The sequence below is a fragment of the Anas acuta genome, chromosome 1 (genome assembly GCF_963932015.1).
Source record: "Anas acuta chromosome 1, bAnaAcu1.1, whole genome shotgun sequence".
Taxonomy (NCBI): domain Eukaryota; kingdom Metazoa; phylum Chordata; class Aves; order Anseriformes; family Anatidae; genus Anas; species Anas acuta.
This window is the reverse complement of record NC_088979.1, coordinates 123,454,300-123,471,090: the sequence shown is the minus strand read 5'-3', so window position 1 is coordinate 123,471,090 and position 16,791 is coordinate 123,454,300. Positions and strand designations below refer to the sequence as shown.

At 52.5% G+C, this 16,791-nt stretch overlaps 2 protein-coding genes and 1 non-coding gene across 7 annotated transcripts; all 3 read right to left on the bottom strand.

Annotated features, from left to right (window-relative positions):
* Window positions 1-1,046: 1,046 nt before the first annotated feature.
* Window positions 1,047-13,821, bottom strand: PTPN6 (protein tyrosine phosphatase non-receptor type 6). Of its 4 annotated transcripts, XM_068699784.1 has the most exons (16): window positions 13,728-13,821; window positions 8,941-9,030; window positions 8,548-8,670; window positions 8,036-8,230; window positions 5,392-5,614; window positions 5,150-5,266; window positions 4,879-4,992; window positions 4,361-4,457; window positions 3,806-3,885; window positions 3,561-3,710; window positions 3,316-3,447; window positions 2,937-3,091; window positions 2,566-2,633; window positions 2,232-2,383; window positions 1,846-1,943; window positions 1,047-1,757 (listed from the first exon to the last, which is right to left on the bottom strand). In XM_068699784.1, the coding sequence occupies exons 2-16, from the start codon at window positions 8,946-8,948 to the stop codon at window positions 1,646-1,648; spliced, it is 1,824 nt and encodes a 607-aa protein (XP_068555885.1). In that variant the 5' UTR covers window positions 8,949-9,030; window positions 13,728-13,821; the 3' UTR covers window positions 1,047-1,645. The 4 variants fall into 4 exon arrangements, with proteins under 4 accessions (XP_068555885.1, XP_068555865.1, XP_068555894.1 ...); XM_068699764.1 differs by lacking the exon at window positions 8,941-9,030 and having other exon boundaries at window positions 13,728-13,756; XM_068699793.1 differs by lacking the exon at window positions 8,941-9,030 and having other exon boundaries at window positions 1,047-1,754; window positions 13,728-13,756.
* Window positions 13,822-15,384: 1,563 nt separating this feature from the next.
* C1H12orf57 (chromosome 1 C12orf57 homolog) lies at window positions 15,385-16,395 on the bottom strand. 2 transcript variants are annotated; one of them, XM_068699851.1, is made up of 3 exons: window positions 16,261-16,395; window positions 15,792-15,968; window positions 15,385-15,702 (listed from the first exon to the last, which is right to left on the bottom strand). In XM_068699851.1, the coding sequence occupies exons 2-3, from the start codon at window positions 15,913-15,915 to the stop codon at window positions 15,554-15,556; spliced, it is 273 nt and encodes a 90-aa protein (XP_068555952.1). In that variant the 5' UTR covers window positions 15,916-15,968; window positions 16,261-16,395; the 3' UTR covers window positions 15,385-15,553. The 2 variants fall into 2 exon arrangements, with proteins under 2 accessions (XP_068555952.1, XP_068555942.1); XM_068699841.1 differs by lacking the exon at window positions 16,261-16,395 and adding an exon at window positions 16,045-16,204.
* Window positions 16,172-16,230, bottom strand: LOC137850360 (U7 small nuclear RNA). The gene has a single exon (XR_011092505.1). It is a non-coding gene; the product is annotated as a U7 small nuclear RNA (small nuclear RNA).
* Window positions 16,396-16,791: the final 396 nt, after the last annotated feature.

The following is a 16,791-nucleotide window of genomic DNA, read 5'->3' as shown; positions in this document are numbered from 1 at the left end:
GTCCTAGGTCACTTCGTGAATTTCATCTCAGACTTTCCACTAAGTAGGGACTGAGCTCTTCCACTTATCAGCTCTAACCAGATTCTAGTCCAGGCCACCTCAACAGTCTCTGAGTATCAAATGCTCACAGATCAAGCAGTGCCTGTAAAATAAAGGTTCCCCAGAATGTCTGTTACCTAGTGCAGCTGCCACAAAAAAGTTCGGGTCTGACTTTTTGCAGATAAAGCCATAGCTTTATCCAAGCAGCATTCTCCCACATTTTCTAGGTACAGCTCATGGACTGGGGCCTAGTTCGGAGGGGCATGACTAAAAGCTGTGCTGAGGCTCATTGCCACCACCACAGGCAGGCTACAGTACTTGGGAACACTTACCAGCGTTCAGAATCAGTGTTTTATACGAAATGGTGGGGGGAAGGGGCCTCAGGAGGACTTCAGTCCAGGTTCCTGCTGGAAACGTGCCAGCAGTAGATCGCGTGGGCTGTGACTTTGTCCAGGCAGTACTGAAAAGCAGCAAGAACAGAGTTCCCGCGCTGAGCTTCTGTTGGAATGGTTCCTGATGAGGAGATGGGTGTTCAACCCGAGCCTCCCAAGCTGCAATTTGGAGCCACTGCCTCTGGCTCTGCAGTGTGCCACTATCTTCATGAGGCTCCTCGGTTTAGTTGAAAATGAGAGCAGCTTGCTCCTCAGCCTCCTCTTTACCAGACTAAACAAGCCAGCTCCCTTAACCCCTTGTAGGTAACTGGCTATCATCTGTGAAAACACGGTGTGGCCATGCTCTGGTCTGCCTTCTCTATAAAGACAAAATTTCAGCTCTACAACTTTTCCAAATACCAAAACAGAGGTGCAGAAGTCTATGCCTGACTGTCACAGCTGACTTTCAGTGATGAGACTTAACCTGACGGCTATAAACACTCAAGTCTCGCAGTAAGATGCCACCATAAGGTTGCCAGAACTGATGAAAACTAAGCTAGAGCTGTTGTAAGGCTGCAGGACTGTAAGTGAAAGCAGGAGAATAGCTATACCCCAATTCTAGAGGAAATTTCCAGGTCAGCGTTCAAACAAATACATTTTTATTTACAAACACTAGTGAAAACATGGCCATCACATCAAATTCTGGCATATTTACAGGATCAAATAGAAAAGGGGTTGGGGGGTAGAAGGTCAGGATAAAGAGAACAGGCAGTTACCTGTTGAATTACAGGCAGGCTAAGCTGAAAGAGGCCCAAAATGCTGTATTTTAAAACAGGAGCCCTGGGGGAATGCTAAACAGGCTAAACTCTTTAACTCACGGGCAGGTAGAGATGTAGCTCCTGTAAAGCTCTTCTGTAACTCCTCAAGAAGAGGAGCTGCTGAAGCAGGGGGTGAGTTTAGGTGCCAATGTGCACACACGAAGGGAAAGAAGGGTGTGATTTTTTTTTTTTTTCCTGTTAATGAATGAAGGACAATGAGCGAGTTCACAGGCCTGTGTGGGCGAGGGACAGTGAGGTCAGCTGAGCTGTGAAGCAGCCTGGTTCAGAGCACTGGAAGATGGCATGGAAGAAATGGGGAAGGCCTAGTTCCAGTCCGTGAGGTGGGAATGTGAGACAGGCCAGCCTGGATCCAAGCTCCAGTTCTGCACTCCATGTTCAAAACCTGCTTATTGATGCTTATTTTTTCTTTACTGAGCCTTTCTGCTTCTTGTCTGAGGAGAGCTGTTTCCGTACTTTCTCCTCCTTTTTGCCCAAGTTCTCATAAACTGTTGACTCCTCTTTCTGCCTGCTAGACCAGGAAAAAAGGAGAAAAAGTGAGCAGAAAGGAAAAGCCACTGAACCAGCAGGGAGAGCACTGCCAGAGGGTCAGCACTTACTTGGAGGATTTTCTTGAGGCCTTGGCATGCGCGTTCTTCATTGCAGGCGGGTAGGCAATGTTCCCATACTCAGACTCAGTTTGCTTGCTTTTCTGAGACTACAGGAGAGAAAATGCAAGCTGAGAAGAGTACAGGCTGGGAAAAGCGTGCGAGGTATCATAGGAGAATTCTGGCTGTTAAACCACACATCACGCTAGGATCTCAGGGGATTTTGGTGTTGACTGAAGTCCTCAGGCTCAGTATTTTCTGCCCACCCCTAGCCCAGAGGTGAACACGCCTGTGTTCTCGTATAGGAGTGAACTGTGGGGCAATGAATTTCTGGAGGCACTGACATGCCTCATTGTGATGTGTTTTGGCTCACAGGATAGGAGAGTCTGCTTTCTCACCTGGATAACCTCCAGCTTTTTCTTGGTTGTCTCTATGAACTGGCAGATGGCCATGTAGATGAACTTGTACTGGGCCTCTGTCTGCACCATCCCTGAGCGCTGGGACCTCACCATCTGGATGGTCTTCTGGATGTCAATGTCACAGTCCAGCCCTAGCAAGGGGCACCAGAAAAGCTTTGCACATGTTTGCTGACACCCCCCTCTCCCAGTTCTGCACCAGAAGCAGTCACAGTGGAGCTCAGTCAAGAAGTTTTCAACTCCCTTACCTCCCCCATGGACCTCCCACCCCTCCTTCCTGCTCAGCATCTTCCAAGGCACTCTGAGGTCCTCTTACCCTTGGTGGAGATTGCTTCCACTATCATATCGATGACGATGATCGTCCCCGTGCGGCCGATCCCAGCGCTGTAAGGAGAGAACAAGCAGAGATCAGAGCTGCCTGTACATCAATACATCCCCCCCAGCTGAGCACAGGCCAAGGTCCTGAAACAAAACGCAGCTGTTTCTGGGGCAGCTGTTTCATGAAGCACTCGTAGCAGCTGTTTGTTGGTGCCACGAAAGAGTCAAGGATTCAACAGGCAGCAGGGTTTGGTTTGGGGACGTGGAAGAGGAGAAAGGGTTGGCACGTGCTTCGCTCACATGTCCTAGGGAACGGCTGGTGCAGCAGGACAGAGACTTTACCCCTCAGACCCTAGGGTCTGTACCAACCTGCAATGCACCAGAATGGGCCCAGCGGCTGGGATGCTCTCCTGTTTCTGGTTTATTTGGTCGAGGAAGCTCAGCACTCCTCCTGGCTCACTGGGGACGCCATGGTCAGGCCAGCTCAGGTACTGGTAGTGCCAGATCTCACGCACAGCATCACTCTGATAACAGAAATACCTCACCGGTAAAACTGCAACCCAGACCCAACCCTGACTTCTATCCCAAAGAGAGCTAGGTTTTAAGCCAAAGTTTTGTGCACCCCTTGGTGATTCCACCAGTGCCCCAGCCCAAAACAGAGGGGAACATCAACCCTGAACTGATGCAAGAGCAGCACCACCACAGCACCCAGCAGGCTCCATGGCAGCCCCCAGCCAGGCACACTCACGTTGTTCTTCGGGCACACGCAGAGGTGGCGGAGTTTGTATTCCAGTGCGTCGTGCTCCCCGATGTTCTCCACAAGGTAGGGACCGTATTCTTTTGTGCTGCCCAACTCCGGCCAGTAGGGCACGCATTTATTCTGCGCAGAGAGACAGGAGGGTGAAGGCAGGCAAAATGCAGGAAAGAGAAAAAAAACAGCCGTGGTTGAAGGGGAAAAGGGGGCAGCTCCAACACCTGCAAACAGCGACTTACCCGCCCTTTTTCTACCTCCCGCGTGGTCATCACAATAATGCGAGTGTTCTCCTGCCACACCATCTGCCAGAAGTCATTGACTGTGGCATCCAGGCAGCCCTGGCTCGCAATGTAGGTCTTGGTGCACTCGTCTGGGCTGATCAGATTGTTCTGGGTGTGGACAGGGGAAGGTCAGGAGGGCTGCAGGAGTTGGCAGGCCTCCCCCCCCCCACCTTGGGTGTACTGCCAGCTTTCAAAAGCCTCACCTTGACGTAGTTGGCGTTGATATAGTCAGATCCGGGGATGTTTGGGTCCCTTCCTTGGAGGATGACTCTAGAGTGATCGACTAGGGGTGCAGCAAAGGAATAAACAGAGTTATGAGATACTTGGTGCCCAGTGACATGAAGCTCCTTCGCTGCCCCATGCCACCTCACCCAGATTACCCAATGCACACAGTATGGGTCTATTTTCATACCCATTTCATATATTTACATATTTTCAACTCCTTCTCTGAGGTCAGGCCAGTTTTAACCTGTGTTCCCATTTCTCTCTCCCCATGACAGACCATAATCTATAATCCAGTCTGCTGCAAACTTCCTTCCTTCCTTCCTTCAAGGTCATAAAAATGCTGTGACCTCTTATCAGCTCTTAAATCCTCAAATTAAGGGCCTCATAATCATAATGCAGACCTCATAATCCACTCTGGAAGACAGAGCAGGCCGAGACGGGGCCAGAAATGATTTGGACACCTCCCCAGTCTCTGTCTACTTGCCTTTTTTATTTTATTTTATTTTTTAAAACAGCAAAGGAGCAGGACTTACAGGGCAAGATGTTCTTGTATCGGTTCTTGCTCTTGTTTTCAGGTCTCTGTCCCTCATGACGGTCAAACAGCTGCTTGGCTTCCTGTTTTTGCAGGCTCTGAGAAACAGGAGAAAGTTATGGTAAAGCCACAACATATGACAGGGAAGGTGGACACCCAAAGGAAGGGTGGCAATTCTTAGGACACATGGGTATGCTTGTGGGGGAGCAGAGAAGTGAAAAGGAAACCTAGACTCGAGAAGTCCAAGGTTCGTGTCCTTACTGTCTTGGTGACTAGTTCTTCTACCCATGAAAAATTACATTTCTATCTCACTGGGTTAAATCACTTAACGATGACGCTTACACCCCACCCACACCCCACCCCCGAGGAAATAGACTTCTCTCAGAGATAAATCAACATGGATTTGCAAGACTTCCTGAGAAGTCTGTGTCCAGAAAGAAATCAGGCATGGAGAATGAGGTGGTGCACAGGAACTCCCCCCCAAATTTCCCCAGAGTAATTTCCCCAGCAGTTTCTTACATCAAATTCCTCCCAGAATCCAGCCTTGGATGTTTCTTCAGATACACTCTTCTTGTTCAGTTCATGCACTCTGTTCTCGATGTCAGCAGCATTCACCCTTGTAGCATAGTAGGGCTGGGGACAGGAAAACACAACGGGTTGGCATGAGAGAGATGCTGCTGGAGTTCAAAGTCTCCTTTGTGTGCTACGGAGGAGAGGGACACAGAGCAGAAACAAACAGCAAGGGGGTCCCTCCAAAGGATCCCTGAGAAACAGAGGAGACGGGATTTACCTGCTTCAGGTACACAAAGGTGCCAGACACTTCCTCAATTCCAGTCCTCTTGAAGTGCTCCACCAGATCGGCCAGGCTGTCAAACTTCTCAGCACCTCCAACTGTGTAACGCCCATTCTAAAGGGAGGAAGAACATGTTACACCCCACAGCATCCCTACAGGCAGAGCTGGTAATGCTCAGGAGAAAGGGGAGGCTGAGGTGCAGTCACAGGCACCACTTCGTAGCACTCCCACCCGCTCACCTCACACATGATTTTGACGTGGGTGACTTTGAGACGGGCCCCGGAGGCGCTGCTTGCCCCAGCTGAAGGAGCATCAGAGCCAGGTTTCGGTTGGTCAGTCAGGACGGACAAGACAAAATCCCCGGGTTTGCTGAGGCTCTCCCGCACCAGGAAGGTCCAAGGTGTGGCTTTGACCTGGAGAAGTGACTCAGCGGCCGCGCCTGACAGATGCCCATGGTACCATCTAGAAAAATAAAAACAGGAAAAGGTCAGAAGAGAGGTGGAGATGCAAGTAAGTGGGTGCCCTCGAGCATCCACTCGCTGAAGAGGACGGGGCAGCAACACATGCTGTGGAAGGAGAAGCTGTGGGGGGAAGAGAAGGTTTGAAGCAAGAGAGGGGGAGAAATGGAGGAAGGATGAAGGGAGGGAAACCAAGGGAAGAGCCTTACAAAAAGTAATGCTTACTGGCTTTGAGATCAGCTCAGGGAGGGCACTTGTGGGTTTTAGCACCTCTCAGTATTATTGGGACTCCAACCTTACTGCCGCTGAGTGCTTTGGAAACTCAAGCACTGAGGGAACAAAACTGACTGGGTCAGTCAGAAACTCTCCCATGGGATTAGCAGCACACAGAGGGCTGCGGTGAGATCAGACCCATTAAAGGACCAACCTAGGGAAGGATACTTTTCTTGGACCTCTAGCAGCATCCCCCCCTTTCTGAACCTCTTCAGTCAGAGGATAATTCCCATTCCCTGAACACATCACACCGCAGCAACCAGCCTAGCCATGGGGATAAACGCCAGGAGCCGCCTGGAGCCCACATTCTGCTTCTGGTGCTTTCACTGCTCTTGATCCACGTGCACAGCCCTGCAGACGGAGGCGTTCTCTGCCCTGCTGCAGGATGGCTCAGGGTGCAGAGGGACACGAGCATGGTGCAAATGGCACAGCTACTGCCAAGCCCCTTCACACGTGTGCAGGTCTCAAGGAGGTGCGTGCCTGCCTGGTGGGATCTGGCAGCACCCCGGGGTGGAGGAGCACTGCTCCCACTGCCCCCACTTGCTGCTCTGCTGGGTCTGGACCCATCTCAGCCCTGGTGCTCCTGTCCAAAGGCCGTGCTCACCGCAGCTCCGTCCTGCTTCCACAAAGCTCCCCTGGCGGCTGCAGCCACAGCCGTTTGGGCCATCTCCCCGGTGAGCAGCATTTCAAAAGCAGGTAGCTCTTGCATCAGACCGACTTGCAACGCCTCTTCCTGCCGCTGCTCACTTCAGGTACTGCAGCAAGCACCAGGCACACTCCCTACATCGCTGCACACGCTGCAGCCAAGGCCAGGCAGGTGCTTAGATGCGCCATGGTAGCAGGTTTGCTGCTGTGGTACGATGAATTTGGAATTGTTACGGCTCCTCTGCTGCCTATTCCCAAGAAGTAAAATCTAGCTCAGGAGGCCATGCCATGGTCGCAGAAATAGCTGGGCGTTCACTCACCCATCCTCTGCACTCCAGCCAGAGCAACCCACTCCTCTACACAACCTCGAGGAATCATTTTGAGAGCAAATTGTGGCAGGCAATTACTGTGTCTCAGCTAGTGCTGGCCAGCTTCAGTTTCTGTTCATCTTCACCTCGTGCACTGCAAGCAATAGCTGCTGACTTCCACAGCATGGCAACCCCTCGTTTCTCACCCTCTTCCCAAAGAAGCGAGCAGCCACCACCTGTCAGTGCTGAGATGTCCCCTGGGGAACGTTTGGTTCCCCTCCTGCCCAGGGAAGAAGTCTCTGGGACCCCCCCTCCCCACGAAGGAAGGAGTCAGTGGGTCCTGTCCCCCCTTCCTCCCCCCCCAGCAGAGCCCAGCTCTTCAGAGCCACGTGATGGAAAATCACTTGGGGAGAGAGTGAGAGGAGCTTTCGTAAGAGCCTTGAGGGGGGGGAGAAGTTTCCAACCGCAGGGGAGGAAGAGAGGAAACTGCAGGGCCACGGCGCAACGGCCTCGAGTGGAGAGGACAGCCGGGACACAGACACTGCCCGCTCTGCACCACTGCCCCTGCGCACACCTGGGTGTCCCCAGGCACGTCCCGAGCAGCGTGGCTGTGCCCTGCTCCCCAGGTGCACCGGGGGGACCTGCCTGCCCCCAACCCTGAGCCTGTCCCCGCCCCAGGGCACGGCACAACTGCTCCCCAGAGCTGCGTCAGGGAGGCTGAAAGCACAGCGCTGAGGGCAAAAACCACCTGATTTGATTTAACTTGGTGTCAGAGACGTATGCAAAGCGGGGCAGGAAGGAGGCTGAGCGGGCCAGGAATAGCAGGTGAGCGTGGCCCCGCTCAGCCAAACAAGCCAGCCAGGCCTGGGATGAGCAAGGAGTTTTGGGGCTGCCCCACGCCATGCCACCCTGCCTACCGCTGTGGATGCAACTCACACCACAAGCGTTGCTTTTTATGAACGCTGCCTAAATAGCAAAGGCACCAAGAAACCAAAAGTATAAATAGAGCCCTGCGAGGTCGGCTGTGGTGGGACGAGGCATGTCCAGCTGCTGGTGGGGACGCTGTCCCTGGGGAAGCACAGGGAGACAGGAGACACTGTTTGCAGGCTGCCCTGTGGGGACGTGGGCAGGGCAGAGAGGCCACGGAGCATGGAGGAGGTCTCATCACAGCCATACCAGCAGCTTTGCTTTCTCCATACCTCTCTGTAGTGGGGTCAGAGCAGTTGAGCGGGTATCGCAGGTCGATGATGGTTCCATCCTTGTCCTGCAGCGAGCCCTGTTGCTGTGTGTAGTACTCCACCAGCTCTGACAAGGTGGCGAACTTCTCCCCTCCATACAGGTCGTAGAAATCCCCGGTATTCTGGATGCGGATGTGGGTTACCTGGTCACCAACCCTGTGGAACAATGCACAGAGAAGTCCAGTGAGGCAGCTGGATAAGAGGCAGAAAATTTGAAGGCTCTGCCTGCATCACCTGCCACGGAACCATAGCAAACTGTCCCAGTGGAAGGAGATGGTTGGGAAAAGAAGCTCCTGAGGCAACTTAAGCGAGGGTCCAGAAGGTACTGGGGAAGCTCAGATCCTTTTACGGCATGGAGAGAAGTCAAAGGAGTAAGGAGATGATGAAGGAGAGACCCCAGGGCTCATGAGGACCTCTACATATTGTACATAAGCAAACCTGGAAAGACAGAAGTTGGGCTCCAAGTTACCTACCGAACTGAAAGGGAAAAATCCCCCTGATTTTTCCGGCTGGGTCTGGCGAGGAAGCTCCCATGGACACCTCGTCCCTTCAGTAAGGCTTCGGCTTCCAGCCCACTCAGGTCACGGTGAAACCACCTAGCAGGGGAGATGAAAACAGAACCAAGTAAACGAGAAATCGCAGGCACTCTTGTGGAGACACAGTGAAGAATGGTCCCCAGTCAGCATCCCTAGAGATACCTCTGCAGGTGACAACCAGCAGCAGCACGAAGGGTTCCTACGTGCCCGTTTTCCCCCACAGCCTGTGAAAGGTTTCCACCAAGACCCAGCTACCAAGGTGATCCCCTCCAAGCTGCCCTAACTTTGCTGGTTCCCCTCCCCACGCACACGTTTCTCAGACCCTCTTACCTCACCATTGTGGAGGGAAGAAGAAGAGGAGGAGGCCAAGTGGCTACCACCAAAGCGGCTCAGAAAACGCAGAGGACAAATCTCTTTGCCCTGGTGAGAAAAGGGAAGTCGGAGGTCCGCGATGGAGCACCCGACGCCAAGCTCTGTCTGCGCCCCTCGGGAGCTGGCCATGCATCACTCCTGCTGTCCACTCCTAGTCCATTCGGCCCCTCTCCATCAACCTGCTCCTCACTGCGTGCCTGGATCTCGTGGCCCTCTGCGCACCGCTGCAGGGCACGGGCAGGAGCAGCCCAGCACAGCTGGGCACGCGCAGCTCCAGGAACAGGAAGCGCTCTGAGCCATCAGCTCCCCAGCCCCAAGCTGCTTTGCACACACTTCTGCTTCTCCTTTTGCGTCTTTCCTCCCCAGCCCCCCTGTTATTCTTGGGTCCTTGCTTTTTTTTTTTTTTTTTACTTTTTTTTTTTTTTTCACATTGGTTTTGACTCTACCAGTGTTTCTAAGGTTTCAGCCATGGCCACAAAATTCAGTTCTGCAAGCCCTCTCTCTGTTCCCCATCTTCTCCAAGAGGTCAGTAAGGAACGTGAGAGTTTCTCACCCCCGAATCCTCACGGTGGTGCCAGGGGGACCACGGCTGCCTAGGGTCAGCCACGCATCTGCAAGGCTGAAGCAGGCAGCACACGCATGCAGCAGCGAAGCACCCTACAAGTGGTGGGCCCACACAGCATCAAGAGAGCTTAGCCCAGGAGCTTCGAGATCCCAGTACAGTGTACCAAGGCCAAAGCTGTAAATCTGTACACCCAGAGAGGAAGAAAGAAAGAAAACTACCCATTTCCAGTTAACTAGCCGCTTCCAGCTACAGCCTGTGACTACACTTTTCCATAGCACTGATTTTAAAGCCTGCAGTTCTTACGAACAAATGGGAGCAATGCAGTGACCACAGAGGATGATCCAGGCGGCAAAGGAGCCCGACTCTTCCTTGGAACCATCTCAGCTACCCTGTGTGGTGGCTAAGACACATGGGGTGGGCAGCAAGAGCAGCAAGAGACTCGCTCATTTCAACTCTTTGCAGCTGCAGACTTCCCTACACACCACCAGACTGGGAAACCCTGCAAATAGCTGAACTGTCTGCTAGTAGTGGCCAAGACATACAGAAACCAGCAGCAAAGGGAAGTGCAGGGGACTCGATCTGAGAAACTAACTGCATTGCTAGAAAGACTGCCCAGGCAGCTACAACGCCTTCCTTCAAAATGCTTCCAGTTTCGCACAGATGACAAGCTGGGATGTGGTGAGCTGCAGGAATCCAGCTGTATTGACTTAAAACCGATACTAAAAAAAAAAAAAAAAAAAAAAAGAGAGAAAGACTTTAAAGGCACAGAAACCTGCAACTCAGAGAAACCAATTTTACGCAAAGAACGGACTACACCTAAATCGAACTGCTGACATAGAAAACTGGCCCAGAAAACAAATATTGTTTAGTGATTAGACAGAAACTTCTGGGCAAAAGTCCCCAAAGGGAATTCCTACTATATTAGATATAATCTGATTGGATATTATTATTATTATATATTGGATAATATATACCCCAGTCTGCACATATACCAGGGTTGTCCTGTCCCGGGTGCAGAATCCAACACTTGCTGTTGTTTAATCTCATATTGTTGTTGATAGCCCAGCCCTCTAACTTGTCCAGATCTCTTTGCCTCTCTACCCTCAAGGGAGTCGACAGCTCTTCCTAATTTAGTGTCACCTGAAAACCTGCTCTGTATTAATTCAAATCCTCCATCCAGATCTTTTATAAGAACGTTGAAGAGAACTGGTTCCAAAATGGAGCCCTGGGGAACCCCATTACCAACTGGCTACCCACCTAATGAAACCCTATTCATTATAACCCTATTAATATATAACTGTATTACGCATTTTTCTATCTGTAATCTGTCCAGAAGGATACTCTGAGGGATGGTATCAAAGGCGTTTTGTTGAAATCCAAAAAGATTACATCTACTGGCTTCCCTTGGCCAGCTAGACCAAAGACACCAAGGTAACTAATTAAAAACTACCAAGGAGAAGTTCCAGCTGGTAAGGTAAGGAAATATCACAGCAGAGAAACAATTGCTTGGTATCTTCCAGGTTGTCCTCTGGAATGGTCAGAGCATGCAACAGACTCCATAATATAATTAACAGGTCAAGAGGTTTGAGCAAAGAGGCTGCTCCTGTGATGTTGTTTGGCTTTTAGTCCAAGTCCAACACAGATGGTAGAACCTCATCATGTAAATTCTTTGTGGAGCACGGCCACAGCTAGTAAATGCACAAGTTTAGAAGGGAGGATAAACAAAGTGGCTAACTAAGAGGTACATACATCTGGACTGCTGTAAAAAGGACACCAAAAACAGGCACAATCCAGCACAGGGCCATTAAGGCAGTGAGGAGCTCAGTGGCTGAGAGCAAGGTTTGTTCAACCTAGAGAAAAGATGGCTAATAAAGGGATTTAAATAGCAGTCTAAGAATATCTAAAAGGAGAGTGGAGGTTTTAGAGATGATGGAGCCAAATTCTGCTCCGTGGGACACAGCAAGAGGAAAAGAGGCAAGAGGCTTAACTTGCATAAAGGGAAGTTCTGATCAGGTATCAGGACAAAAGGCACATACACAAGGGGTGGTTCAGCAATTGCCACGCGTGTCCAGAGAGGCTGAAGAATCTCCACTCCCTAAGATGTGCAAGACTAACCTGAAAAAGGCTCAGAGCAACCTGATATAACTAACATTTGAGACAGCTCTGCTGTGAGCAAGGGCTTGGACTAGCCCATCCAGAGGTCAAAATGGCTGTCAAAGGAAGAGTAGAAGGAGAGGTTACGCACAGAGGTCAGCACCATCGTCGTTGTCATCGTCATCCCGCCCTCGCATGCTCCCTAAGCCTCTATGTGCAGCTACTGTAGTCAACTGTCAAGTCCATAAGAAACTGAGCAATGAGTTCCCCTGCTAAGCCTCGGGACCAACATCTCCTTTGGCTTGCTTATAACCCATTTCCTGCCCATTTTTATTAACACATGGTTGTTGTAAAGAATAATAAATCAATGACCAGCTCCTAATTCATACTCACCCCACCCAAGCTGCTCATTATTTTATAGACCTCTAACTTCTGTATCCTTCCTCAGCTGTTTCCCAAGCTGAACAATCCAACCCTGTTTAGATGGCCTCCATACAGAGCTATCCTGCACTTCTGATCATTTCTGGTGTCCCTCTTTGAGATGTTTCCAACTCTGTTGCATTGTTTTGGAGATGAGGGCAAAAGGTGACCCAAAACTGCACAGTGTCCATAATACTGCTGAGACATAAGCATACAAAGACACAACGATGATTTCTGCCATCATTCACCACAACCATGCATAAAGCAAACATTTGCATGGACTTGATGGTGACAGTCTTGCTCCAGGGAGGTTACACAGATGTTTTATATGTAAATTTTGAGCTATTTTTCTCCGCAAGAGCAAACCATGCCTGAGAAATTTGGTGGCCTTCTACAATGGGGTTATGGCATTGGTGGATAAAGAAAGAGCAACTGACGTTGGAAGTTGCAGAGAGCAAGGAGAGTCGCGATCAAAGAGTTGTGGTCAATGGCTCAATGTCCAGGTGGAGACCAGTGATGAGTGGCATTTCCCAGGGGCTGGTATTGGGACCAGTGCTGCTTAATGTCTTTGTCCGTGTTGGCAACATGGACAAAAAAAAAGTAGGATTGAGTGCACCCTCAACAAATTCGCCAATGACACCAAGCTGAGTGGTGGCAGTCAACGTGCTGGAGGGTTATTTTGTTCACCTCACTATTCAAGCTCTATTTGGTCATTTGGAAATGTGCTGAACAGCACATGGTTCAGCTCAGACCCTTACATGTCACCACCGATAACTTCCCTTTGCTGTAAAAGCCGAACATTTATTCCCACCTTCCGTTTCCTATTTTCTATAAATTATTCACTCAAGAAAAGCGTCAGCTTCTCTCTTATACCATAGCTTCAGCTTTGTTTAGACTGACATGAGAAAATCTTGTCAAATTCTGTTTTGGAGAGACCGTCCTCCCTTGTCCGCAAGCTTGCTAAGTTCCTCAAAACATCTAGTTCTGCAAGACAGGATTTGCCTTCACAAAAGCAGATGTTGATTCCTTCTTTGATATCTTACTCATTGCTTTCTGTTACCTCTTGCCCAGATATTGACTTAATTGGCCTGCTCCACTCTCACATTTAGGGGAATGGCATCTGTGACAGTTGTTAGTGCCAAGTAAAGGCCAGCTGGTGCTGGTCAGTGGGCGTACAGACCATCACCCTGTAACGTGCCCTAGCCCTGTGCTCTGCCAGGCCATGGGGCCACAGGACTAACAGATTCTACCCATGGACTAATGAGAATCCCCTTTCCTTACACCACTCCACTACAACCCCCAGGGCAGAGCACCCATTTATACTGATGGCAAAGTTTTTCCTGTCCTGCTGTTCCATAAAGACTGTAGCAAAACAAAAGTCACCAGGACTAAAAGAGCCAGCCACCTCACCGCCCTCTGTACAAAACCATCCTCAGGTGCTGCAGCTTCAGGGCTCGCAGAATAACTGCAGTGAACTGGGCATCACAGACTGCTCTTTCTTTATCAAAGCAAGGATGAGTAACAGCAATCTAAAACACTAAATCTCAAGTCTCTCAGCTCTTTTTTTACAGCATTTTTCCCTTCTGTGCTCGATTCCTGCTGCCAGCAGTTTAGTTTTTCCCAGCAGCTCTGTTCCCTTGCTCTAAGTAGCACACGCAGCACTCACCCACAGGATGGCATCAGGCCCGTGACTCTCAGGTCCCCGCTGATGGGGAATTAACAGCAGCTGGTGGAGGAAGAACCACAGCCCTTAGTCCTACTGAAAAAAAAAAAAAAGAGAAAAAAAGCAAGATTGGAAGTAGCAGGGGGTGACCTCACAACATGGCTGGATGCTCAGAGCAGCTCGTTCCAGGGCTGGGGCAGGAGCAGCTGGCGGTGCTCTGGGAGTGCGGTGCCTCCTGTGACTCACCTGTGTCTGGCCCGCACAGGCTCAGCCCCGAGCCCTGCCTGTTTCTGGGCAGGCTGAGGGAGGTGGTAGCTCCAGGCTAGGTGAAACGCAGGCCTTGGGCGGAGGGCTTAATTTTCACCATTTGCAAAACGCTTCCTGGGCTGTAGTTAATAAATAATTAGAGGGGTGGGGGAAGGCCAAAACCAAACTGGGGGGGGGGGAGGTAGGTAGCGACGGAAGGGCCTGACTGCTCTTCCTGCCTCCTATCCGCTAGGTTGACGCCCTCGCTGGCTACATTCCTACAGGGTTTGTAACCAAAAGGCACGGAGTGCACAACCCAACGCCACGCTCACACCTGGCTCCCGGGCTTCTTCACCACCAGCCCTTCCCAAAGGCTGCAGCACACCCAGGGGAAACAGGCACACAAGCCAGGTGGCTACAAATGCTCAGATGAAGATGTCCCTTCATCTGGGAGGTGGAAAGGCAGAAAACTTCACAGGGGGAGAACCTGCCCCTCTGCCTTTCCCTCTCTCCAGTCGCAGAGAGCGCAGCACACGGTTACACATGTACAGTATTCGCGCTGTTCTAATCCCTCCCTGCTGCCTGTCCTTGCAACATCCTGCTGCTATTTTTGTCTTTAGGTCTAACACCTTTGATCACACAATCAGGCGGAAAAGAGCAATACAGCCACAGCAGCTTCTGGTAGGAGCACGTGAGAGTTCGCGGTGCTGACCTGTTGGTGACAGCGGTCTGGCTGCAACCGCTGGCTGAGCAGCACCGCGTTGTGCTCAGGATCGCATTACCTGGCACGTTTCAAGGAGCACTTTTATAAACGCTTGCTCTTGCAGGGAGATTTTGGCAAATCGGAGGGCTGGGCTATCAACAACCCTATGAAATTTAACAGCAGCAAGTGCTGGATTCTGCACCTGGGATGAGGCAACAGTGGCTATACACAGAGTGGGGGAGGAAAGCCCGGAGATCAGCCCCACAGAAAGGGACCTGGGGTTTTGGCAACAAGCTGGGCATGAATCAAGTGTGCCCCGGCAGCCAAAACGGCCAACAGCACCTGGGGGACATCAGGCGTGGCTTTGCTGGCTGAGGAAAGGGATTGTGCGGCTCTGCTCTGCGCTGGTGCAGCCTCACTGTGAGTGCTGTTGGTCTTCAATTAGTGTCTGGACAACACCCCTAGGCACACGGTTTGAGTTTTGTATGGCCCCCTGTGGATCCAGGAGTTGCGCTCAGTGACCCTTGTGGGTCCCTTTGAACCCGGGATGTTCTGATTCCAGATGAGGCTCAGCATCTCTCAAATGACGTTTAAAAAATTCAGTCACTGAGATACCAAGCCTTGTGCTTTCACACTGAGGTTTGCAGTGGGCATCGCTCTGCCCGCCCCTGCCCCACGGATCAGCTCATGCCCATTCATACACCACTAAGGGCATTTCCAAGGCGTTTTTTATTCACACACAGACAAACAACCACGCACAACGAAGCCGATTCCGGTCGGATCAACACCTCCTTCATCCAACCTCTCCGTGCCGCGGGGCTGGCGGGCCAGCAGCCCCCGGCCACGTGCAGACACCCCCGCTTCATCGGAGCACCAGGTTTCACGAGGCGGCCACCCCGCCGGTGCCGGCGCCGTGCGGCGGCAGGGTCATGGGCGGCAGGAACATGGCCTTGAGCTTGCCGGACATGCTGGCGATCTCCGGGTCCTGCGCCTCGTAGGACTTGATCAGCCGGGCGAATTTGAGGACCCCTGCAAAGGGAGCGGCTGGGCAGTGCAGCGGGCACGGGGCTGAGCCCGGGTGGGGTGGGGGGGGAGCCCGGCCCCGGCCCCGCACCCACCCTCGCCGTCGCTGCTGAAGCCGTAGGCTTTGATCACGTCCTGCTGGATCTGCGTGGCCACGGGCAGCAGGAACTGCAGCATCTTGCCCATGTCGTTGCAGGCGTTGTCCCGCGCCTCCTCCATGCGCTGCGCGTTCTCGGGCGCCCCGAAGGCCTTCAGCACCTCGCCCAGCACCACTGCGGGCACACGGGGGGGGTCAGCACCAGCCTCAGTCCCGCCGCCCTGCCCACGGCCCCCCCCGCCCCCCCTCACCCTTGGCCTGCTCGGCGCTCAGCGGCGCGGCCGGGCCCTGCGCGGACGCCGCCATCTTGCCCCTTCCTCCTCCCCCCCCTGTTCGCGCTGCGCATGCGCAGCCCCGCCCTGTCATTGCACCGCCAGGGGCGGCTTCCCGCGCGCGGGAAACCTGCTGGACAAATACTAAAAGAGCTGAAATCACTGCAGAGGCGCCCGCCCGCGCCGCACCCATACCGGGCCCACCCGCCGCGAGGTCACGGCGAGGGGAAGGCTTCCTGTGGGGTGACCCCCTGGAGGTTCCCCGTTCTCCCCCCCGTGCCTGGCACCGCTCGGTCCCCGCCTCAGCGGCGGCAGCTCGGTGAAACGGGGCCCCGCGGCGCCGCGCCGGCCGTATGCAAATCGCGCGCTCCCGATTGGCGCAGCGGCGGCGGGTGTGTCGAGGCGAGCACCGCGATTGGCTGGAGCGGGGCTCGGGGCGTGGCTTAGCGAAGACCCGCCCCCTCCCGGCGGCGGTGGGCGGGGCGTGGCGGCGGCGCGGTCCCGGGGGGGGGGGGCGAGTGGGGAGGGGAGGGGGCCTGGGGAGGGGGGGGCGCTGCTGGCCCCCAACAAATGAACACAACGCAGGCTGCTTCCCGAAGGGTTTTTTTGTTTTTTTTTGCTTTTTTGTTTTTTTTTTTTTTGCTCATTTGTTTGCTTTTTTAAGAGCTTCATATATATATTTTTATATATAAATTATTAGAATGTGGTTATTGGGGGGGGGGGGGG